At 37.9% G+C, this 26,270-nt stretch overlaps 1 protein-coding gene across 15 annotated transcripts in view; it reads right to left on the bottom strand.

The window, feature by feature from the left end:
- Positions 1-3,146: 3,146 nt before the first annotated feature.
- Reps2 (RALBP1 associated Eps domain containing 2) overlaps positions 3,147-26,270 on the bottom strand; it is a 221,936-nt gene continuing 198,812 nt past the window's right edge. For all 15 annotated transcript variants that reach the window (XM_074063411.1, XM_074063408.1, XM_074063409.1 and 12 more), the window contains 4 exons: positions 23,675-23,758; positions 22,114-22,259; positions 9,842-9,947; positions 3,147-8,635 (listed from right to left, as the gene is read on the bottom strand). In XM_074063411.1, the coding sequence (XP_073919512.1) occupies positions 8,567-8,635; positions 9,842-9,947; positions 22,114-22,259; positions 23,675-23,758 (405 nt within the window). In that variant the 3' untranslated portion in view covers positions 3,147-8,566. The remainder of the gene's footprint in view (positions 8,636-9,841; positions 9,948-22,113; positions 22,260-23,674; positions 23,759-26,270) is intronic.

Raw genomic sequence — 26,270 nt, forward strand, 5'->3', positions numbered from 1 at the left:
AGGCAGGGGCCCTTTGTCTTCTACTTCCCAATACCAAGACCTGACAGCCAGCCAATAGTCAATTTTCACTTGAGTGAACACATGTCTACTAATTACTGAACACTATTCTAAGTGGTATACACACTTTTATGAGTAGCTTATTGATGAGGGAGGAATAGAGAAGCAAGGAACTTGGCCCGAATTACAAAGCTATTAAGTATTATAAGCAGAATTTGAATACAGTCAGTCGAACTCCAGATCCTATATTTAATTAATATGCTATGCTAGCAGAGCACCAGCCTTCAGGCCACCTCCTCTTACTGAATAGGGTTACAAGAGGTGACAAGAAGAAAGTATCCCCAACCTCCAACTGGACTACAAGGGAATTAAGGGAGAGCAAAACTGGAGAGAAGATAATGAGGACACTAAAACCCAAGTTTGGGAAGGGGAAAGAAAGGAAAGAAACGGGACATTAATGAGCTCAAAATGCTAAACATTGAAACTCAAGTCTCCACATGTCTTCTCTCTCACTGTGGCTTAAAGCTGACTTCCCAGGTCTCTAGACTATCATGCAGAGATGCTGAGAAATTCTAGAGTCAGAGAGTAAAATGAATCAGCTGTGGTCTCCAGGCTGAATACACAGTGAGGGGTGATTTTAAAAGATCACTGGAGAAGCTAGGCATGGTGGCTCACCACTGTAATCCCATCTACTTGGAGGCAGAGATTGAGAGGATCTTAGTGTTTGATGCCAACCCCAGAAAAAACATCAAGCCTACAATCCCACCTATGTGGGAGGCCATGAGTGGGAGGATTATAGTCTTTTTCCAGGCAAAAACATGAAACCATACCCAAAAAATAACTAAAGCTAAAAGGGCTGGGGGCATGACTTAAGTGGTAGAGTGCCTGCCTAGCAAGCACAAGGCTGAGTTCAAATCCTTGTGCTGCCAAAAGAAGAGTTGATTGGATGGTATTTTAAAATACTTTAATTATTGTGTCTATGGAGGGATGCAATTTAAAACCTAAACTTGGGCTGGGGGCATGGTTTAAGTTGTAGAGGGTCTGCCTAGCAAGCACAAGGCCCTGAATTTAAACCTCAGTACCTCTAAAAAAATTAAAAGATAAATAAAACCTAAACTCACTATCACCAGCCATTTTTCCATCTAAGAGAAAATTTTTATTACTGAGAAATAGATGTCTAAACTCTTTCTTCCCTTCCCAAAGGCTGGTCAAGGAAAGAATAAGAAAATACAGAAGTATTAAAGCCCCTACATTCTTCTGTGCTGCTCAAGGTGAGGTTGCAAACAGGCAATGCGTAGGCCAAAGCTGACTCACAGACTTATTTTGTTTGGCCTGCATAATGTCAGCCTGCACAGTGGTTTCTTTCCAGTTGGTGTTTTAAATTAGAAATAGTTGCCAACATAGAAAAAAGTAAGCAAGTATCCTTTGACAGATGTATTGCAAATAAGTTCTACTGTTCTGCAGCTTGCCAAAATTCTCTTAGTCATGAATTCTGATAAACAAAAGTTTTTCTGAACTTTAATGAAATCCAATTTATCAGTCTTTTCCTTTATGGTTAGTGCTTTGTGTGCCTTTTTCTTAAAAAAAAATTGTGAAATTCATGAAGATATTATCCTATGCTTTCTTCTAGAAGCTTTATTGTTTTACCTTTCATATTCAGAATTATGATACATATTGAATTAATTTTTGTGCATGGCAGGGATTCCTGGTTCTTTTTATGGCTATCCAGTTTCTCCAGCACTATTTATTAAAAAGACTGTCTTTTTCCACCACTGAATTATGATGTCTTTTTATTATAAATCAAGGGATTGTATACATGTGGATATATTTCTGGGCTCTCTATTCTATCCCATTAATCTGCTTATCATTTGCAAGAATATCTACCACATTATCCTAATCATTGTAGATTTATCCTAAGTCCTGAAATTTGCTAGTCTAATTCCTCCAACCATTCTTCAAGATTCTCTTGATGTGTTCATTTGGGCTGAACACTTAAAATGGGTGCACATATGCTACAATTCAACAAAAGAAGTAAATAACACCAAAGGGACTTGTGGAGTGGAGATGAGATGAGATTGAGTCTCTCAAGGAATCAAGAATCTAGCAACATGGGAGCCTGCTGCCTTTATAGACAATTTGCCACAGTGCCCATCCTTCTCTGTTCTTATCGGTGTCACAGATGGGCCAGTCCTCTTGTTCATCTTACTCCTGACTCATTTCCCTCGTTTATAATACTGCCTGGACCCTGGCAGTATTTGATTTGTTTGTTTGGTTGGTTTTTTGGCAGCGTTGGGATTTGAACTTAGGGCCTCATGCTTTCTAGGCAAGTGCTCTTACCACTTGAGCCATTCCATCAGCCCCCCTGGCAGTATTTGAATTAATGGACTAATTCAGCAGGGCCTTCTAACGTGGCCATGTGAGGAGTATCCTGGTAGTGGTGAGGAGGCTTGTTCTGGATAATTGAGGGAAACGGGCAGACATCTTTAGGGCTCCTCCAAACAGGACTTCTCCATTCCAGACTTACTGACATTTACGGCCAGCTCACTCTTTGTTGTGGGGGACATTGTAGCAGTTTACCAACATCCCTGGCCTGTACCCACAAGATGCCTGAGCATCCCTTGGTTGTGACAACCAAAAACTATCTTCACACACTGCCAAATGCTCCTTGGGGATGCAGAGGTAGAATTGCACCCAGTTGAGAACTACTGGCTTAGACCTCCAGTGTACCACTCCTACTCCAGCTAAGGACACCATGATGGAAACATTCTTTGTTGTTTTGTTTTGAGACAGAATCTCATTATGTAGTCCAACAGAGCCTTGAACTCATGAGGCTGGCCTCAAATTCGTGATCCTCCTGCCTTCTGAATGCTGGAATTTTAGGCTTGCACCACCACACCCAGCTTTTGACAAGATAAAACAAATAAACTAGCTTCACATTAAGTCAAGTTTTTGATTCAGTGGATCTTTAAAATTCACTGTATACCAAGCATTTAGTGTGTAGAGATATTGAAGGACCTGGCTCAGACCACCAGGGAGTGAAAATAACAAATCTCAGACTTTGACTTCATTGGGAAGACCTGTAACTTGTTTTCACATCACCTGTATTAAGTACACACAAGAACCACAAAAAAATTGACACCAAGACTCCATAAAAGCCACTTAGTTATCATACATGTATTTTTAACATAGCACCCCAATTTCACATCATGTACATTTTCCAAGTTGGAGATTTTTAACTTACTATGTTCTTCACAGATTTTTCAACAAGTGTGAAAAAGAGGCAGTAAACTTAGCTTGAGTCTACAAATATAGGACACTCTCAGGAATTTATTTATATTTAAGGTAAATATACATAATGTTCCCAATGCTGTACAAATGAATGAGACGGGCTGAGTAAAATATTAACACAACTTGCTAGTTCATTTCATGAAAAGACAGAAGGCATCAAATATATACTTTGCTGTTACACTTTTTACTGTTCTGTGTACTGATAGTGAAAAAATATAATAGACAATTTTACTTTCAAGGTTAAAATAGATGGTCAGCTCATTATCTCTCTTGGCCAATAGCTATGAAGACTAAAATGGTTCTTTTTGCCTCTGGCTCACTTAACTCATTTAAATATCTTATTTGTGCTGAAGAAAAAAGAATGGCTAAAGAAGAGGGTATTCCTGGTTCCCAAAATAGGTGCACTCGAAGCTATCATATAAGTGGACTTAAAATAACACAACTTAGTCCATCCAAGCCACATACAATGGCTATTGTGCTCAGTCCCAGGGAAGAGTTCCCTGAAGGAGTTTTAGAAACTTAGGCCTAGTGTCTAACAGAGTGTTAGAAAACTGGTACCTAAACATTTCCTTACTGGTGTCCCAAAATTCCAATTTAAGCCCTCTTAAAGCCTGCTATCCTGTGGTCTTCAGAGTCATAAAACTACTTTCTCCAACCTCCCACAGCCACGAAATTACCTTGAAGCAAGATAGGAGAATACAAGACAAGAAAAATAAGTATTCTCCAACTGCTGACAGGTTTCTATAACTAGAACAAGTCCTCTCAACTGAAACCCTACAGTGCAACCTGGAGAAGGTTTTTTTATATTCTTGATTATCATGTATGTCTGCTAAATGCAGAAAATAATTATACAAGCCTAAAAGCAACTATGTACCTGGACTGTCTTGCTCATACTAACACAATGGCTGCTTCAAGGCATAAAATTTGCAAGACAGCTTTTGAAAGTCTGTTTTGGGAGAGAGCAGCAGCTCTTAGAATCTGCTTGCATTGCTTTGAAAATCTGGTTCTCCGTGTCTGCTGCTCTTGGGAGATCACATTAACTAGATGTATTTCTCATCACAAACAAGCAAAGCAGGGTGGCCCACAGAGTAATACTCATTCAAATTGCCATCAGTGCCTAATCTGTCAGTGTTGGAGGTGGGCAGTCTCCCTTATTCTGTGCTGAAGAAGAAGCAAGATATATGGGCTGAGGACTCCATAAACCGAAATCCCTACTTCCTATGAGGAACTTGAACTACACTGAGAAATGATGCAAAAAACCCATAACTAAAGTATAAATTCAACTGATCCTTTGAAATCAGTGTTGTAAAAGAGCGCACTTGAAACAGAGTAAACCAGCTAGAGAAACCAAAGCTACTAGTGTTCTGTTTAACTAGAAGGGATGAAAAGACCTCCTTAACTACTATTTCATTTTAATAATGTTCAAACCACAACCTAATGAGCCTACCTGTCAATTAGATGGATCTGATTGTTATGAGATGTTAAATTCTTTTTAATATATTTTTAAAATCACATTCCCTTGATGATATCTAGTCAGAAGGTATGATTGTAATTTGTGTTGAACAAATGTTTTTAGTTCCAAGGTGTTAATACTGTAATTGAGCTCTTTCCAACTACTGCTTAGAAGAAGACATTTGCAAATGCCTATCTTAATTGCAAGAAATGCATCAATTATTTTATTGATCATCTACTTAGAAGTCTCTTACTACCATGGCTGTAAGATCATTCAAGAAATGGACAAATATTTAGAAACAGAATCAAATCACATCTAAATAGAAAAATGTTTTATGATAGTTCAGACATTGGTAGAAAAAATTTAAAAATCCGTGTTTTTGATTACTCATCCTAAAATATGCTGAAATTGAACATTTGCAACCTAAGCAACCAAAGATATATTGAAGAAAAGTATAACTTACTACATATTGAGTTCATTTCAATCACAGTAGTCTATTTTAAAAACAAACTCCCATAAGGAATATGAGAAAAGAATCTATTCAAAGCAACAACTGTCAAAAGTTCTGCCAAGAAATTTAGAGTAACTTATTCTATCATGACAGGAGAGGTGTTCAGAAGAACAAATAGTTCAGAGATATTCTTTTCCTTCAGGTTTTATTTTATACTTTAATCCAGGAGAAATTTCACATCTAAAACTCCTTAAAACATGTTTTCATATTTAAAGACTAAATCAATAAAATTCAACATGGTAGACAGGAAGAAATAAACCTTTCTGATCTATGTTTAGTATTGATAGAGGACCTAACTTAGAATCCATTAAATCAGGCTAGCATTCCAACTCTACCACAAGTTTCCTCTTTCTGTGGATTCTTGGGCTAGGAACTCCTGATTCTTAGGGTGTTGGTTTCTCCACATGCAAACTACAGGAGATGAGCATCAGTGTGGCCCAGCTCTGGAGAATATTCCAGTGATAAGAAGATAGAAATCGCTTCTAGCTAAGCTGACTCTTCTCTCCATTAGACCCAAGCACTTGTATAATATTTGTAAAGCAGCCAGATTCTCCCAACTAAGGCAAATAGCTGCCTTGGCTGCAACATATATATTCATTCCAGGTAACTGCCATTTGGTTTTGTTTCACATCTGCAGATAGACAGGTGGCTGAAAGCAGTATGCCACATACAAGAGCTATGGAAGGACCCAATAAGTCCACTATCAGTTACTATTATGCTTTCATCTGTGGGAGTGGAGCATTCTTATGAGGGACGACCACTAGACAACAAGGTAATTCAATCCCCATGAATGGGGGCAGCATTAACCTTCTGTCTGTTGAATTCTGCCCAACAAGCAATTCTGATTTTGAATCAATTTTATAAAAGAGGTATAATGGTGATTTCAATATGCCAGACTTCCTTTGAATCACGTTAAAGGCTCACAGAAACATTACTGGGCATTATAACCCTAAATTAAAGGTGCACATCCTAAGAAAACAGAGAAACAGAGGATGAGTACTAGTTAGGCAGTAATAGTAGTGTGCATGTGTCTCTGTCTATACACACACATTTAATTCTTTTTTTAAAAAAATCTACTTCTGAGCAACTAATTAACTGGACAAAACTAAGTCCAGCTAAGAATGCTAGGTAGCTAGGTATAGATACTATTGAGGTATGCTTTAATGCAATTCCTATCTTAAAATATTGGTGATGGACTGGGGATGGGGCTCAGTGGTACAGTGCTCACCTAGCATACATGATGCCCTGCACCCGGCACCATTTTGATTGTCCAAGGCAATTTTTTTTCTTTTATGAAAACCAAGCCAACTGAACAAAACTTCCAACATCCTAATTTGGCTCACTTTGTCATTGACTTCATGGGGGGAAACAGCATGTCAAAATTTTTAAATACATAGTATAGACTAACATTCCTTAGGTTATATGACTGCTTGGTGGATAAGAAGTGCTATCTCAAGTGAGTGTATACATACTAGATTATTAGATAAAGTGCATATGCTAGTCTTTCCTTGATTGAATGTACCAAATGTCAAATATGCTGTGAAACACTTGTAATGAGAACTCTGTTGATAAAATTTGTTGCAGCCCCCAGATCTCAGCACATGGAAAAAGAGGTTACCTAAAAATATGCACTGACCCATTCATAACCTTGAGAAATGTTTAAACTCACTCCTGATCCCTCCCCATAAGAACATAAAAGGCAGTTAAAAACAGAAAAAGAGGAAGAAGACAAATCTTTAAATATGCATAGAATAGATTTGACAATTTGTTTTTCTTTGGAAAAACGTCATCTGTTTGAGCCTTTCTCTTCTGTTGTTCAGCTATTGATAAAGCTTGCCAATGGTACAAGGAAGTACAAAATGACCTACTTTTTCTAAAAGCTCTCAACTCTACTGAAGCTAACAACTTAATCCAACATATTGCAAACCTACCCAAAACCATTTCAAAAAGGACCCTAGGCATACCCCATCCCACTACCTGAAGAATGGGTAAATTAGCAAAATGCACAGAAGACAGTATATCTTGCTATAAGTGTCTCAAAGCAATGTTAAAGTTGGCATGCCTGTGAGGATCAGTGACCCAGTAACACTATGACTCTGTGGGGTCAGTCAGTTCCCACTTTCAACTTGGGCTTTCAGGAGAAGAAGCAGCTACTCAAATTTCTATAGGAAACTGGATTCTGCAATTTGAGCTTGCTTTACATTACCTCCACCAGTTGGTTGAGCTTCTCTGAACTGTACATAAACCAATTACTTCTCAAGGATACACTTCACAGAGAAGAAAATAGTAACATAGCCAGTGTGAAGACTACTTTCTTTCATTATTTCTTCATACCCAATACATTCACAATCCATGTTAAAGAGAAAGATAACTACCAGAGATTGATGGATTGTTGGTAACCACTTCCCTTTCCTCCCCAGTCTGGATACCTGGGTTCAAACAATAAATATTTATCAATCCGTCTTTTCATACTGATAGGTGGTTTCAAAATTCATGCATTTACTGGTATGTTATCCCATGCAGGATAAAAGTAGAGATCTGGCAACAACTTATTTAGCTTCATCGGGTGAGCCAGTTAAAGTAGGTTACTCTTGCCCAAAAATTTTCATGAAAGAACTGAGTTGTCTAGGTTGATGGCCTACATTGGCCAAGTTAAATAGTTTATTGCCAAAATCTCCACTTCACAGAGGTTTAAAGACCCAATAAGTCTTTGACATTCAATAGAAAACAATAGCCATGTATTATTTATAGCTAGATATAATATCAAAATGGCACTGGAGAAGCAATTTTTGGCATATAGTGGTGGAGGGCACAGTGCCAGTCTAAATCTAATGCTTTCATTTTATTTTAGTTTTTGTTTTTATTATCATCATGCCAAAGACTACCCAGTTGGAATCCCAATTATACAGGAAACAAACATGCTGTGATATGCATACAAAAATAAGACAGGTATCCTAAAGGTACTTGATTATAAGGTTTTATAAAAATCATAAATTCTTTAAATAAATAATGCTCTAATTATTTGTTAGAAGACTGGTTTTTGGTAGGAGCAGCATCTAATACCTTGAGAAACTACTTAAGAATGGGAGGTAAATGCCACTAATAATTACAATTTCAAGCGTGATGATCAGTTGAAGTATTTTTTCCACCAGAGTAAAATGTACAAGTGAAGTGTAAGAGAAAAGGTGGTATGGATTATATTCTGCCACTCACAGCTTTTGACATAGTCAGACATCTATGACAAATAGTTGGGCTCAAACATTCAAAAGAAAGATCTTGACAGACAAGGTCATCCACTGTCACTCGAATCTTGGGGATCACAACACAGTGACTGGTCGAAGTTGTTCCAACTGGTTTTCCAATGCAATTCGTTCTTGATGAACCTCCTGAGTTGTACAACAGAGGGAGAAGAAAAACAAAAAAGCAAAGGAGTCATTTCCTGGGATCATCTCTACTTCATCAGATGTTTAAAGGAAACTTACAACTGGACTTATAACTGGACCCACAAACAAAGTGCTGTATAGCTCAAGAACATGGGAACTGGAAAGCATCATATTCTGAAGCTGGTGATTAGACAAAGGGGATCACAATTTGTAATCTATCAACACCTTTCCGAAGATGATAAAATGAAGTTGATGAGCTCCCCTCCACAACCCTACCTTGGTCTCACCCTGTTTTAATAGGATCAGCAGCTGGCAAAGAATGACATTAAAAATTAAAAGACTGATTGGAACAGATCTGAAAGCAAGAGTAGATTCCCAATACTGAAACTTGAGCCACCAGGACTAAATTTCTAGTTGCAACCTCTGGTTTCTAATCCAGCACTATACTCAGTCAGGTCTGAGGGGTGGTCATCTCTCCCCTAAAGTTTTGTCCAGGCTCCTACACAAAATATGATTTAACATGTGACCTCTGGGTGAAACACAGAAGAGAGATCAGCAATCTGCTATAAACTTTCATGTCTAAAACAACAGTTTTTAGAGAAATTGGGAACAGGTAAAAAGGAATTCTCCCCTAGAGCCTCTGAATAGAGCATGGCTCTACCAATTCTTTGATTTCAGATTTCTAGTCTCAGAGCTGTGAGAGAATAAACTTCTGGTTTTTTAAGCCAGTACTTTATTACAGACACTCTGGGAAACTAATACAGAGGAGCTGATAATGAAGAGAAACAGATGATATGGGCACAGCTGAGGTCCTTGAGAAAATGAAAGGGAACTATTTTGAAGGTGGCTTTGATAAAATCCAAACCACCTCTTTCCACAGAAATAAGCATAGCATCTTTCAGAGAGGGACTAACAATTAAATGCTTACTCAGAAGCTCTGGACAACAAGGAGTACTTCAACTTTGTAACAGACTTGGTCTCCTTTTAAGTCATGCATAATATGTAGCCTGCTATTAAAGTTACTAGTCTTCCTCTAAGTATTCAAAAAACCAATCCATGAACTTAAATACAGTAAGTCTCTACTTTCCAAAAGGGGTTTGAGAACAAAGGCAAGTCTTATGAAAAGGGATGGGCAGCAATGGTGAAAAGAAAGCAGAACAAAAAAGCCAGGCAAAGCTTGGTAGTACAGATCTGGGAAGCATTCCTTACCTTGAGCTGCTGCTGGAGTTCACTGTTCAACCGGGCCAGAACTGCATTTGCCTCTTTGTTTTTGCGAATAGCAGTTTGAATGGCCTTCTTCTGCTTAGAAGACTGCCTTTAGAAAAGTACAAGCATTTTGGTGAAGAAGGACTTAGAGATCTGGACCCTTGCAGTTCAAATCTCTGATTCATCAGAAGTGCTAAGCTAATAAGGGTCAACATCACAGGGCTCCAAAAATAAAATCTCATATTCACAAGCAGGCAAGCAGGCAGTCACACACCAAATGAAGCAAATTTGTCAGGATGAATTTTTTACACCTTAAGTAATTCCCATTTTATAACTTGAATAAAAGCTGTGAATTGGACCTTTTCAAACATTTGTGTTCCATTTTTTCTGAGCCATCTTAATAAGCATTTCTCCTGACAAACCTTATTAACTGACTGTCCTTTTGTGTATGCATTAATGGCATTTAAAAGACCTGCAAGTGGCCTCTGTGGACAAATCTGAAGGAAAAGAACACTTTCTTTAGCAAAAATCCTATATTAATTTAATAAGACTGCCTAACTCTCTCTTATTTCTTTATTACTGAGTACGAATAAGAGAGAGACAGAGACACGTGCATGTACCAGCATATATCTGCACCACTTGAGAAAAACAGAATATTTTAATGCCAGTATTCCTGTGTTAAGTCAATAGTAAATTTGCAGAGCAGGTGTAACTAGGGTGGCCATGTGTTCCACTTTGCTCGTTATAGTCTCTATTTACACTGTTTGGCCATAAGTCTTCTTAGCACCCTTCTTATCTCTCAAAACTATCCATGATTGGAATGCTAAAACAGCATGGTCACCATAGGTGTAAATTACATTTTAATCCATAGCAACAAATACTGAATGAATTTTTAGAGCAAGAGGGTGATTTGTGTTCTCCTAGAAAAACAGCCATATTTAAAATCATTGGGGGATGCATTCTAAGCCAGAGAAATTTAACTAGAACAGTCTGTGAGCACTGGACAGATAGGATTATTTACCGAAAATGTACACTATGCTAGCCACTCTGCTAATCTCTAAGAGTCATAAATCCTTCCCTAGTAAATTCAGAGTTAAGGATTAGTTTTTCATCCATTCAGCTATGAATCCATTTGTCTCCAATGAAACAAATATTAGCTCTTATATTCATAGATGTCCTTGAATCTCTGTTTGGTTTTTTGCTGGTGTATTTTCTTTCTGTTGCTCAGATTGGGTAATTTATATCTTCAAGTTTTCTGATTTTATCCTTTCTGTGCTGCCACTGAGGTCATCAAGTGAATTTTTAATTTTAGTTATTGTATTTTTCAGTTCTAAAAATTCTACTTGGTTCTTCTTTGTATCTTCTATTCCTTTGCTGATATTTTCCAGTTTTTAACTTGTTTTATATGTACTTACAATTGTCCATTGAAGCATTTTTATAATAGGTGCATTAAAATCCTACTTAGATAGTTCCATACCTGTGTCATCTAGGTGTTAGTACCTGCTGTCTTTTCTCATTCACATTGACATTTCCTAAGTTCTTTGCATGATGTTTTTTTGTTGTTGTTGTTGTTGTTATATCCTAGACATTTGGGGTGTTATGTTATGAAATTCTGAATCACATTTAAATCTTATGCTTAGCATGTTTTCTCTGATACTGTACTGGTGAGGGAATAGGAATACCATCTTGTTTCTTCTAGGTGGGGAGGAAAAGCCAGTTTCTCTACTTCAACTCCATGTATATCCTTGGGAATAGAAGAATGCTTTGTTGCTGCTGGATGGGAGCAGAACTTCAGGCTTCCCACAGACCTCCACTGATACCGCCCTGGCTAGGAATGGGAGAAGTGTTTGTTTACTGCACTTCATGTGGACTCCTTTCCCACCAGAAGGTAGTAAAATCCTGGCTTCCTATTCTACATTCTCTGACACCACCTGGTAGAAGGGGAATGACCCCTTGGAGGTACCCAGTAGGGGAAGTCTTGTCTTACCACTTGGCCTTGGCTGATATGGATGGGCTTTGGCAGTTATAATTTTTGTAGTATGGTTATAGTAGTATAGTTATTGTCTGGAAGTTTTCTGTATCACTTGGCTATTGTTTCCTGGGTCCTGTAGCTGGAGAGAGTAGAATTTCTTTTTTTGTGGGGGAGGATAGAGCTTTTCTGTTTGCCCTCATTGACATTTATGGACTGATGACTTCTCTAGTATCCAGACTGGGATTATAAGAAGCAAAAGAAAACCCAGGGAATTCACTACCTCGTGTTACTATGGGTATTGCATACTTTAGATGGTTTGTCTTCTTTACCCCATCTTTCAGAGTTGTTCTACATTTACTTGGTGTATTATTTTTCAGAATTTTCAATGTACTTAGTGGGAAGAATAGAGAGAAATATGTCCATTATTGTTTAAATATAAAAATGTCCCCAGAAGGCTCATGTGTTGAAGGCTTGGTTTCCAGCTGATGGGCTTTTGAGAGGTAACTGGATCATGAGGGCTCTAACTTCATCAATGAAAATACATTGGAAAAAAACTGAACAGAGCTTCAAGGACCTGCAGGAGTATAAGATCTAATATTTATCTCATTGGAGTTCCAGAAGGAGATAAGAAGGGGAAAGAGCTGAAAAAGCATTTGAAAAAATAGTAGCTGCAAAAATTTCAAACCTGGCAAAAGACATAAACCTGTATGTCCAAGAAACTGAAGAAAAATTCAAATAGGCTAAACTGTAATCAAACTTATAAAAATTAAGACAAAGAAAAAATTCTTAAAAACAGTGAAAGAGAAATGACACCTTATCTATAGTGGGAAGCAACTAAAATAACCATCAGAAACCATGATGGTCTAAAAGAAGTGACACATTTTTCCAGTTCAAAAGAAAAGAACTGTCATCTTAGAATTCTATATGCAGTAAAAATATCTTTTAGGAATTAGAGGAAAACAAAGACATTTTCAAATGAAGGAAAACTATGGGAATATGTTGTCAGTAGATCTACCCTAAAAGAATGACTAAAGGAAATATTTGAAATAAAGAAGTAGGGCTGGCAGAGTTAAGTGGTAGAGTGCCTGTCTAGTAAGTGTGAGGCCCTGAGTTCAAACCCCAGTAACTGCCAAAAAAAAAAAAAAAAAGAAAGAGAAGTGATAAAGGAATCTTGACACATGAAAAAATAAGAAAGAACAACAAAAAGAGTAAATATAGTATGACTTTCCTTTCTCCTCTTGAATTTTCTGAGATTTGAAAAGTACAAAGTACTGCAACTCACCCAATATGTCATATGGATTTTGAAATTTTATGAAATTTTCAAATTTGTATTTTTTAAAAACTCCCCCCAAATACACCTCTAGGCCAAGATAGTTTCACTGGAGAAATGGGCCAAAGTTTTAAACAGAAATATTACCAATACTACACAATCTCACCTATAAAACAGAAGAGAACATTTCCTAGCTCATTTTATAATATTAATGATACTTGGACACCAAAACTAGACAGACAGTGCAAAAAAAGTAGATAAAATACTCTCATGAATACAGATACAAAAAATCTTTAACAAAACATTAGCATATAGAATGCAGCAATATATAAAAGTAGGTATAGTCCATGACTAAATGGATTTCATTCCAGGGATACACAAAGGATCCAATATTAAAAAAATCAATATAATCTACTATCTTTTTAAGTTTATTTTAACTGATACATAAAAACATAAAAATTATACATATTCATGTGGTATCATGTGATATTTTAACACATATATACACTATAATACATCTTAACAGGTTAAAGAAGAATAGTCATGACTATATATCAGGAAAGGCACTTGATAAAATGTAACATCCATTCATGATAGAAACTCTCAGAAAATGATGAATAGAGGTAAACTCCCTCAATATGATAAAAAAAAAAAAACCTGACAGTTAACACAATATTTAATGAAAAACTGAGGGCTTTCCCTCTAAGATTGGGAATAAGGAAAGGATGCCTACATGCTTCACTATTTTTTAATAAAGTATTGGAAGTCCTGGCCAAAACAGTAAGCCAAGAGAAGGAAATAAAAAGGTTCATATATTGGGAAGAAAGAAATGAAACTGTCCCTACTTGCAGAAAACATGATGGTCTATGCAGAAAATCCCAAGGAATATACAAAAAAAAAAAAAACCTCATAGAACTAGTAAGTGATTTCAGCAAGGACAGAACTGAAGTTAACATACAAAAAAACAGAAGTATCTATCTCTATATACCAAAAACAAAACACTTGGAAACCAAAATTTAAAACATGATATCATTTACAAAGACTCAAACTGAAATGCTTAGATATAAATACGACAAACTATGTGTAGAATTCACATGCTGAAAAAAACTACATATAAAATATTGATAAAGGAATAGGACCTAAATAAATGGAGAAACATATGATACCTGGCACTGCGAAACAGAAAAAAAAGAAAAAAAAGAATGAATTTGAGATGCATTTTGAACATTTGCCTAGCATGCACAAAGATTAGATCCCTGGGTTAGATTCCCAGCACCAAAGGAGAAGACTGTGTGCATGGTATTGGTGAAGAGAGACAATAGATCGATGGGAAGGAGAACTCAGAAACAGACACATACAAGGGCAACCAAATTACTTTTGCAGAGGTGTGAAAATAAATCCATAGACAAAATATAGCCTTTTCCACAAATGGCTCTGGAGCAAGTGAATATCCATAGGCCAAAAAAATGAATCCTGACCTAAGTCTCTACCTTATATAAAAATTAACACAAACTGGATTACAGACTTAAATGAAAAGTGTTGCCAAGTGCTTGTAATCCCAAGCACTTGGGAGGCTGAAGCAGGAGGATTTCAAATTTGAGACCAGCCTAGGCTATATAGCAAGATCCCCTCTCAAAAAGCAAAACAAAAAAATATAGGCTGGGTACAGTGGCTAACGCTTATAATCTCAGCTACTTGGGAGGCAGAGATTGAGAAGATCATAGTATGAGGCTAGCTTGGGAAAAAAGTTAGTGAGACTCTCATCTGAACAAATAAGCCAGGCAGGGTAGTGTGTGCCTGTGAACCCAGCTACATGGGAAGCCTAAGAAGAAGGATCATTGTCTGGAAGGCCCATATAAAACACAAGACCCTAACAAAAAAATAACTAAAGCAAAAAGGGGACGTGGTTCAAGTGGTAGAGCATCTGCCCAGCAAGTTTGAGGCCCTGAGTTTAAACCCCAGCACTGCCAAAAAAATTTTTTAAGGAAAGAAACAAACAAAAAAGTTTTGAAGAAAACATAAGAAAAAATCTTTGGGAGTTGGTGAAGCATTTTTTAGATGTGACACCAAAAGCAAAATCCACAAAAGAAAAAGAAATCAACAAATTTTACTTCATCAAAATTTTTTAAACTTTTGATTTGTGAAATACCCTGCAAAGAGGATGAAAATGCAAACTTCAGAGTGGGAGAAAATATGTGAAAACAACAGATTTAATGGTGGATTTGAATTCAGAATACAGACAGAACTCTCAAAACTCAACAGTAAGAGAAAAATAATTACATTAGAAAATCAAAGACTGTTAAGTTAGCCAGGTTCCGAAAGCCAAAGGCCACATGCTCTCTCTCATATGCAGAGTATAGACCCCAATACAAATACAAGCAATACCATATATACAAATAAATATACACAGAACATGTACCCAAAAGTGGGACTGGTAGAAGAGACTAAGGAAGGAGGGAAGAAGGAAAGAAAGATAGTGAAAAATAATGAAACACATCACATCTGTGTAGGACCAAGACACAATGAAACACACTGAAAACTGTTGAACAACACAGGATAAGGGGAAAGGTTGAGGAAGTGTAAAGGAGGGGAGTTACACTGACTTAACCACAATTCATTTACTGGTAAAATACCAAGGCAAAAATCCCACTGAACACCAAACAGAAACAGCAACAATGAAGGACAAGAATATAAAATAGGTAACTAAGGGGAGGACACTAATGGGAGGGGAAGGGCAAATGATGAAAGTAAAGAAGGTGAATATAGTTGATATACTTTCTATACAAGTATGAATATAGAACAATCAAACCTGTTGAAATCATCATAAGAAGAGGATGAAGGTAGAAGGGAGAATAATGGAGGGGATGAACCAATTGGGGGTATAATACATATAAGGAATTTCACAATGAAACTCCCTGCATAACAATCATAAACAAAAATGTCTTTAAAAAAAAAAGAAAGAACGACAGGAAGGTAAAACAAGTCCTGTCCAGGGGTTGGCACCAGTGAGGGGGGGAGAAGACATAAGGAAAGAGTGAAGGAGGGCAAATATAGTGGAAGTGCTATGTATTCATATATATAAATTGAATAATGAGACCTGCTGAAACTGTTCTAAGAAAGGGGGAGTGGAGATAAAGGAGAGAGATGGAGGGGGTGAATCTAACTAAGATATACTGTAAGCATTTTTATAAACGTCACAGTGTACCCCTGGTACAACTATAATATGCTAATAAATTTAAAAAAAATAAAATCAAAGAATAAGAAGAGACATGTCACTGAAAGGGGTATATTATGGCAAATACACATGAGAAAAGCTATTCAACATCACTAGCCTTTAGAGAAAGAGGAATTAAGACCACAATGAGATAGAATTACGCACCTATTAGAACAGCTAAAATTTAAAAAGGGACACCACCAAATACTGGCAAGGATATGGAGAAAGTGAGTCTCTTGTGCACACTGTTGGTGGGAATGTGGTAAGGTTTAGCCATCCTGGAAAATAACTGGGCAGTTGTTTTCTCAAGCTAGACATACACTATCCAATAATCACAGTCCAAGATGTTTACTCCAAAGAAAAACTTACATATATGTAAGAACCTGTACACAGAAGATTGCAGCAGCTTTATTTGTGAGACCCAACTAGACACAGCCAAAACATCCCTCATAGATGAATGGTTAAAGAGACTGTGGTACATCCATGCCATAGAAACTGCTTAATTGTATTGATTAATATGTATAATCACCTGGATAGATGTCAAGGACCTCATACCAAGTAAAAAACATCAAACCCAAAAAGGTCACATGCTACACGATTCCATGTACATAACATTCCCCAAATGACAAAATTTACAAATGAAAAACTAGTCAGTTGGGGTTGGAGATTTAGCTCAGTGGAAGAGCGCTTGCCTGGCAAGTGTAAGGCCCTGAGTTCGGTCCCCAGCACCGGAAAAAAAAAAAAAAAAGGAAAAAAAAAAAAAAAAAAAAAAAAAACTAGTCAGTTGCTGGCAGGGGTTAAGAATGGGGAGAGGGAGAAAGAGGTAGATGTGACTTCAATATCGGAATTACACTGGTGGTTACAAGAATCTACACATATGATAAAATAGTGTAGAAGTATCCTGGTTCTTATACTGTTCTACAGTTACATAAAATATTACCACTGGGAGAAACTAGGTGAAAAATACAGAATACTTATTAGTATTATTTTTGCAAATTTCTATGAATCTATAATTCAAAATAAAAAGTTTAAAGAAAGATGTACAGCAGAACTAGACACCCCTCCATCATTAAATTACTACCATGCTCTTTGTCCCCTTCACCAAGAACTGTCTCCATTCCCTTTCCCCTCCTCTACAGACACAGGGCTTTGGTGGTCTTACTTGTTTTTATGAAATCCTCACCTCCATTTTCACACTTGAGTGGATGTTGGCACATGCTGTGCTAACCAAATTCTCTCTCCCAGGGATATGGGTCATAGCTAAGAGTTCATTTCAGCCTGTGCCTTGCACAGCAAGAATGTAATTAATCTCTGCAGCTGAAAGTGGTAAAAATCTTCACAGAGAAAAAATGACAAATGCACTTTAAAAGAATAGAGAGGAATCAAAAGAAGCCCAAAGGATTTGCAGTCTTCTCTTCTGATCCATCCTTGCCACCCTTTTCCACAAACCACCCCTTCATAACCTTATAAAGAAAATAGTTCTGGGCTGGCAGAGTGGCTCAAGTGGTAGAGTGCCTGCCTAGCAAGCATGAGGCCCCGAGTTCAAACCCCAATACCAGAAAAAGGAATAGATTATGGTCCTTTAGAGTTTTTTGTGGTTCTATAAAGAATATTCTGAGATACCTCAAGTTGCCTTTTATTATTTGTAACCAAAGAGTCCTAACTAATAAAAAGATAGAATCGGGCACATATTCTAACACCAGTGTAAGTCCCAGAAGACCTCTCAGGGATCAGGTAAGTTGTTTAACTTGCCTCTTAATTCCTTCTACAGTTTGCCCTGACAGGTTCTTCTAACATTTTACTCAGTATTCTACATTGGGCTACATCTGGCCTGGTTTCTAAGGAGGAAAATGAGGAAATAACAGCTAAGTAGACATTTATTTTACTCAGTCCCATTGTGTTCATGCTATCTATTGATTTAGAACTTCAGCACTGTGAGGCACTGTCCATGCAAGGTTTTGTGCAGAGTATCTCCCCAAACCTATTTTTATGCCTTCAATTTGAGCTAGACATGAGGCCACCCAACTAGATACTATATTTCCCCGTCTCACTGGCAGGTAAGTAAGACCATATGACTAAGTTTTAAGACAATGGGATCAGAAAGAAATTATGTTTACCACTACTGAGTCATGCCCCTAGCAATAACCTGTTTTCTCTCCATTTGTTCTTTCCCCTTTCCTGTGGCCTGAAACATGAACATGTTGGTGGTGAGTTACCTTCAACCATACGGATAAAAGCAACCCTCAAGGGGATCTAGAATAAGAAGACAGAAGGTACCTGGGTTCCTGGACAGGGTGATCCCCTGCTTCTGGACCGCTCATCAATTAGATATGTAAGAAAGCGATCAACTTCCATATTATTTGAGCCACTATTACCTGCTTTCTGTTCAAGCAATAGAACCAATACTTTAAAGAATATAACTGGATTCTCTAGATGAGAAAAGTCTTTTTAGCCTTCATCCTGGACTCTGCTTTCTCCTAAGGGAATTGTGAGTACAATTTCTAAGAACTAAACTTACATTACCTTTCTCTACTTGGAAATGGAGGCTTTTATGGGGGATGCCAGTCATCAATCCTGCAGACATTCCACCAAACATGAGGAGGGAAAGGAAAAAGAATTTGAACATCAGACAGGCAGGCAAACACTGCCACACTAGGTTCTGGGAGTGCCACAGGGTTGTCCAGGACACCTGCTAAGGTTGGAGAGAACAGCAGAGACTATGGAGACTAGCATTAAATCGTAGTATTGTCTTAGAACATCATCTATTTCCAAAATGCTCAAATAACTCTATTTTACAAAGGCCCACCCTTAGCAGATATACAAGATGCTGCCAAAAAAGAGAAAATCTACTTTTTCCCTTATTAGTTATTACACAATCTGCAATGTTTATTCCTCACAACCCAGACTCAGCAGTTTACCTAGAGACAAATCTTTTTATTTCCTTTGTGTAAAATGGAGTAGGCAATGGTAATACCTAAAGCTGAATTTTTTTTCATATAATGAGTTCAATTCTGATGTTAATTTTCAAAGAAGCTGATGACTATTTTGCAGCTGGTCTACTTTTTTTTAGCCATTCTCAATCAGTGTTCTGTTAGAGAATTAAACCCTACCAAAAATGATTTGTAACTATTTTCTCAATTTTTCCATGGATAATACATAGCAACTACCACTCTAGATGTATAAGACAGAGGTTAACTTACTACATATAATGGATCACCAAAAGTATCAGAGCTTAATTCTCTCCCAAAACCCTGGTTGAGAAAGGACTAACCATTATGTGTCTTCTGGCTCTCTCGCTCCAGGGCTTAAAAATTATGAATGCTAAGTTGCTTTTTAATCACTCCAAAATAAACTAGCCTAGGAACTAAAATTAGAAGTTATATGAAATTCCCTGGTATCAAAGCTTAGATTCATGTTATTTATACTATGAATTGCAATGCTAGCAGACACTAGCCTCTCTCAGATGGGTACTATGTCATCACTTCACTAGTGACAGAACATCATGGTGGGGGGCACTCTCTGAACAGACAAATAAAAGTATCTCTTTTCAATAAATGGTGCCAGAACAACTGGATATCCACATGCAAAAGAATGAAGTCGAACCCCATCCTCATACCATACACAAATGAACTCAAAATAGACCATAGGCCTTTATGTCAGACATAAAACTATAAAACTTTTAGAATCAAACTTAAGGGCCAATCTTCATGAAATTAGGGTAGTCAATAGTTTCTTAGATACTACACCAAAAATATAAATGACAGAAGAAAAAACAAACCAGGCTTCATCAAAATTAAAAACTTTTATGCTGCAAACAAATGCCATCAAGAAAGTGAAAGGACAACCCACAGAATGGAAGAAAATATTTGCAAATAATATAACTGACAAAGGAGCTATAGCCAGAATATATAAAGAACTCATAACTCAAAAAGAAAAATGTTAATAACTCAATTTAAACTGGGAAAAATATGTGAATAGACATTTATCCACAAACTACATACAAATGGCCAATAACACAAGAAAAATTCTCAACATCATTAGTCTTGAGAAAATACAAACCAAAACCATAATGGGACACGACTTCACACTCACTAGAATAGCTATAATCTAAAAACAGGTGTTGGTGAAGAAGTGGAGAAATCAGAGCCTTCATACATTGGTTAGAGTACAAAATGGTGCAGTGACTGTGAAAAACAGTTTGGTAGTTCCTCAAAATATTAAACATAGAGTTACCCAGTAATTCCGCTCATAGGTATATACCCAAGAGAAATGAAAACATAGGTCCATATAGAAACATGTAAACAAATAGCACAGCAGCATTTTCTCAATAGCCCCAAAGTACAAGTAACGCAAAGTTCATCAACTATGGACAGTTGAATACAATGTGAAATATCCATACAGTGGAATGTTATTCAGCAAGAAAATTAAGTTCATTCATGCTACAACATGGATAAAACTTGAAAACACTAAAATATGTAAAAGAAGCCAGACACAAACAACATGTTGCATGAGTCCATTTACATGAAATGGCCCCACAGGCAAAACAGAGATAGAAAGCAGATTAGTGGTTGTCAGGAGCTGGGCAGGGAAGGGAAGGTGGGGAGCATATGCCACTGAGCATGGAGATTCTTTTGGAGATGACAAAAATCATTTAAAATTAAATGGTGGTGATGGTTGCATGACATTATGAATACAGGAAAAGCCACTGACTTGTATATTTTAAAGGAAGAATCACATGATATGTGAATTATATTTCTATAAACCTGAAGTTATATAAAAATAAAAGGTCTCTGAGTGAACTCTATCAGATGCCCTGCCATCCACTTTAGAAAATACTGTAGCCACTATGACTAGAATTAATATGAAGCTGAAATTAAAGTAAAAATGTAGCCATATTTGTGCCTGATGAGGATCCAACCACCATATTCAGAATATGGTCAAAGCTCTCAGTGAACATGAGAGGGAATTGTCCATCTGGGGGAAAATCATCTAAAGAACAGAGATGCAAATATTCAAAATAGGATTCAAAAGTGAGCTGCTGACACCACCCACAGAACCTATAGCCCCTGAGATCTGAAAGGCCTCTACAGAAGTATCGTGATGCTCCTTGAGCATTTACATTAGTGACCAGTCATGCTCACTTGAAGACAAGTGATAGTAGCAGGTTTTTGTCCTCATTCAATGTCACTACAGAAAAATGAAGGCAAGTGGTGGCTCTTCACAAAGCCTAAGCCTTCTGTCACCTCAGTCCCTGGCCAGGTCCACAAGTTCCCACAATCCCTGTAGTATCTATTCCAGCTGATGAGAAAACTATTATGGACATTCCGTCTGTATCCATTCAGTGCTGAGATGATTTACAACAGGAACTCTTTATGGAGATTAAAATCAAATCATACACCACTTCTACTGTAAATTGGGTCTATGGTCATAGAGCTAGCAATTCACCCTGAAGGAACATGAGATAACACAGGAAATGACAGAAACTACATTTGGAGTACTATCTTCTTCCTAGGAAAATCTGGGCCAGCATAAGAAAAAAGGGTAGGAAGGAAAGGAAGGAGAGGGGAATGGCAGGAAACCAAACCAAATCACCACAGCTGAGGACTCAACCTGCCCTTTTGGGTCAGGTTAAGTCCTATAGTCTAGAAAACCTTCTATGTGACTGGGAGGCTTTAAACATGTTGGAGAAATGAGTATGATAGCCATAAGCCCTTTGATGGGTGTGAGTATAAATGTAAACACCTTTACATATACATATATATATATGCAGATGTAAGAGAATATTTCTCACCTTGCTCTCATTTATCTGTTGTACTTACTTTTGGACTGTTGGATGGGCTTTCACAGTTGTTACAGAAGCTGGCCCACTGACAGCAGTAGAAGGCTCTTGGTTTTCCGTAGACTGATTTTCAGGTCTGAATTTCCTACGAATAGGCTTTGATGGAGGCTGAGAATATGGTACATCCTGTGGATTAAAAATAAAACAAAACCCCCTAAAAGTTAAAAAATTAAATGCTCTCCCACTCATCATGCCAGTGTCCATGTTCTTCTCGCTCAGTCCCCAAGATGAGAAAACTGCTGTATTCAAACTCCACACCCAAGAATCTGTGGCTGATACCTGGTTCAGCAAGAACTGAAAGGATTCAGGCATCAGATTCCAGCAGCCAGCCAGCCTACCTGCCTTTATTTTTAAAAAAGTGCTTGCAATCTCCTGTTTTTTGTCATCAGGATATAGACATCAGATTCCAGTGGCCTTTCCTTTTTTCCTTTCCTTTTTTGTTGTAAACAATCTATTATTTCTTATCATTTAAACGCACAAAGACCCTGTGCATCTAACACTGCAAGGTCTTTTCTAACTGAAGACAAAATTGGCTCCTGCCTCACTTTGAGAATATAGTTTTGGGAATAAAGTTTTGAAGTTTTTAATGGTCTTAAGTCATTTTCTTACTCTCCTACTCCCAATTCCTACATGAAATCAAGCAAAGGAGACACAGTGTGTTCGAAAGGAGATAGCTGACCAGCTTCCTTAGAAGACCCTATCACAAAAGGCCCATTCTCCCATGAAGGGCCCAGGAGAGAATACAGAAGGACAAGAAAAAGAATGAAAAGGTAAATGGGGAGCATGGTGAGTAAGTGGTGCTAACTGAGCAAATGACAGGGGATTCAATGGCATGGCTAGGTAGAGGTGAAGATGATAAGATGCAAGAAGTAATCATGATACCAAGACCAAGATGAGATAACACAGGAAATGACAGAAACTACATTTGCAGTACTATCTTCTTCCTAGGAAAATCTGGGCCAGCATAAGAAAAAAGGGTAGGAAGGAAAGGAAGGAGAGGGGAATGGCAGGAAACCAAACCAAATCACCACAGCCGAGGACTCAACCTGCCCTTTTGGGTCAGGTTAAGTCCTATAGCCTAGAAAACCTTCTATGTGACTGGGAGGCTTTAAACATGTTGGAGAAATGAGTATGATAGCCATAAGCCCTTTGATGGGTGTGAGTATAAATGTAAACACCTTTACATATACATATATATATGCAGATGTAACAAGAGGTGCTCATAGAAGCTTAGTAGGTGTATGGGGTTTTGTTAAAGGCAGTTGTCCCTCCTCACAGCACTTTTTGACCTTGCCAAAAGCAATGGTGCCATGTTCAATTGGGAGGATGAAGAGGGGAGAATAAACTGTCAGTGACATCAAAGGTCATGCCCAGGAATCTTTAGGATCCTAATCTTCACAAAAAACCCACATTTTAGGAAATGTGAGTCATTCATATTTATTTCAGTGGAAACCTTAAAATGGTAGATCTGTTAACAGAGGCAAGAAGCCCAGGAGGTGGGCTCATAATGCCACGTAACAGCATCCTCATGCTGGCCTTACCTTCTTTGCTGGACTACTCTCTGCAGCCTGGGAGGGGGCTCTGTTCAGCTGTGGGAGTAACTCAGCTTCAGGTGCTTGTTCAGACTGCAGCAAGAGATCAGAGAGATGATATAAATGCAAAAACACAATCACCTAAATATACAGCAAAGAGTACTTAGGAAAATAAGTCACTCAGGAAAACTGATGGAGATCAAGCTGCAGTTTAGCATGGGTAAGTCTGCCTCTTCTAGTCTTCTCTTTCACCTTCTGCCCAACATGGTAACCTTGGCTACCTTTTTCAAACTCCTGTCCCTAGCATCTGAGAAGTTGCAATCTCCTTCTTGTATTCATTCATTCATTCATTCATTCATATTCATTCATATTCTCTCCCTACCCCCTCTCTCATTTGACTCCTCTCCTTCTTCAAGTGTAGAATTTCTCAAAGTTCTGTCTTCCCTGTCCCATTTTTCCCTCCCTGTTCATTCTTTCTCAAAGTAGTCGCATCTGCCTTGACATTTTATCCAAATAACTCTCTATCTCTTCTAAATCCATTATGTAGGCTCTCAACATACATAGTTCCAAGTATTTCTTCCAGCCTTCTCTCTTCTATTAAGGATAACTATATTATTATTGTTGCTGTTATTAAATGCTACGACACATTGAACACTCTCTATGTGTCATACATCACTCAAAGTATTTTGCATGGATTATTGGAATTCATCATAGGTAGTAGTTGTTATCCCTATCTTACTGGTGAATAAATTAAAGATTAAGATGTGAAGGAACTCAGTCAAGATCAAACAAATATAGGGTCTGAACCCAGGCCTTGAGTTCAAAAGCTAAGTTTGTAACCACAATGCTATATGGCCTCAGGCACTCTTAGAACTCCATGTTATTTGTTCAAGACATATGTACCAAAGCGCTAAGGCAGGTAGGCCCTGTGCTGATATTTAAGGATGAGTACCAGCTGACAAGCAGCTGAGAGTATAGTGAGAGAGGCAGAGAAATGACCAGAGAATCATGCTTCAGGGAACTGTGATGGGAAAGAAGTACAGGGATTACAGAAGCACCCAGCCTTATGAGGCAGCAAAGACTTGGGAGAAGGTGATAAATCAGCACATGGCTGAGTAATGAGCAAGATGCAGCCAGCTAAAGGGGTGATGTGTGGGGATGATCAGAGAGAAGCCTCTAAAAGTAAACTTGCCAAGGGCCTATTGCTACAAAACCCAGAATTTCAGCCTGAAATACCACAAAAATATTGCGGCCAATCTCTAAGACAGGAAGAATGGGACAAGCAGGAGTAAGGGAAGCTTGCTTTTAGGCACACTGAGTTTGAAGTGCCTGGGGAAACATCCAAGTGAAACTTTCTGGGAACTGTTCATTGTCAGGAGTCTGGAGAAAGCTTTGCTTACCTCACTTTCCCCATGGACCCTGGCAACTAGAGTCATACTCCAAGATCCATGAGTCAAATGTCAGCCTATTAACAGCTGAGGGCCCAAAAACCACCTAAGTCTAAATGCAGGCTTCAGGTGAACTGTGCTAAATCCAACTTTGACCTGAGGCCCCTTCTTACCTTCTGCCTACAAATCTCTTACTTGGAAGGCATATGTTCTGGCCCCAAATCTTTGTGTGTAGCCCCCTGCAGGAACCACAGGTATACAGTGACATATCCCACCAGGCAGACAGACAGAGGAGGAGTGACAGACCGAGGCACTGTACTGTTTGGTTGGTTCATTCTCCCTATGAAGTCTCCTCATGGAAATACTGAGATATGATAAACTGACCTTCTTTTCAACATAAACGAGGATTCTTAACACAGCAGAAGTATTAGAGTACCTTTATAATTGCCACCTTTTACCTTTAGCATCTCTAAAAACAAGCAATAATCAGGTGGGGGTTCAGAAAGATAAGGAAATAGTGGTGGGGTATGTCTGAAATATTTTTCCATTTATAAAAATGCCTTCCTGAAACTGTATGCAAAAACCTGGCTTTTTTTAGCTTATGACTGGTAACAGACAACTCCATGCTGGATCAGGCTAAATCTCACTGTCAATATCCTTAGAAAGAAACTCAAGACCTTGCCACCCCTTTTTACTGGCTCATGACTGATTCTAAATGGATCCATCTACTGAGTGTTCAGAGGAGGGAATCTCATGAGGGACCTGGAACAAAGAAATCAGGAAGGCACCAGAGTAAGAAAAAGAGATGATGGTCATTTAAACCAGGTTGGTAACAACAGGCACAGGAAGGTTTAAGAGCTATTTAGACTGGAAACTGGATCCACTGTCGACTAATGGGGTGTAGTAAGTGAAAGAAAAGGGCACACTGATCTCTGCTTTTGACCTTAGATAATGGGTAAATGGTTGATCAAGAAAACAGTTGTAAAGCAAGAGGAAAGAATAATCACCATATAGAAACAACATAATTAAGCAGTTTTGACATACAGCAGTGCTAGAACAATCCACTTGTATCTCCTTATGGCAATATCTCTTAAATGGGGGTAACTAGGGGACACCAGTCCTATGAACTGTCTAGAGCAGGGACAGACAAACTTTTTCTGTAAAGGGAAAGACAGTAAATATTGTAGATTTGGGGGCCATGCAGTCTTTGTTGCAAA

Source organism: Castor canadensis, chromosome X, assembly GCF_047511655.1.
Source record: "Castor canadensis chromosome X, mCasCan1.hap1v2, whole genome shotgun sequence".
NCBI lineage: Eukaryota > Metazoa > Chordata > Mammalia > Rodentia > Castoridae > Castor > Castor canadensis.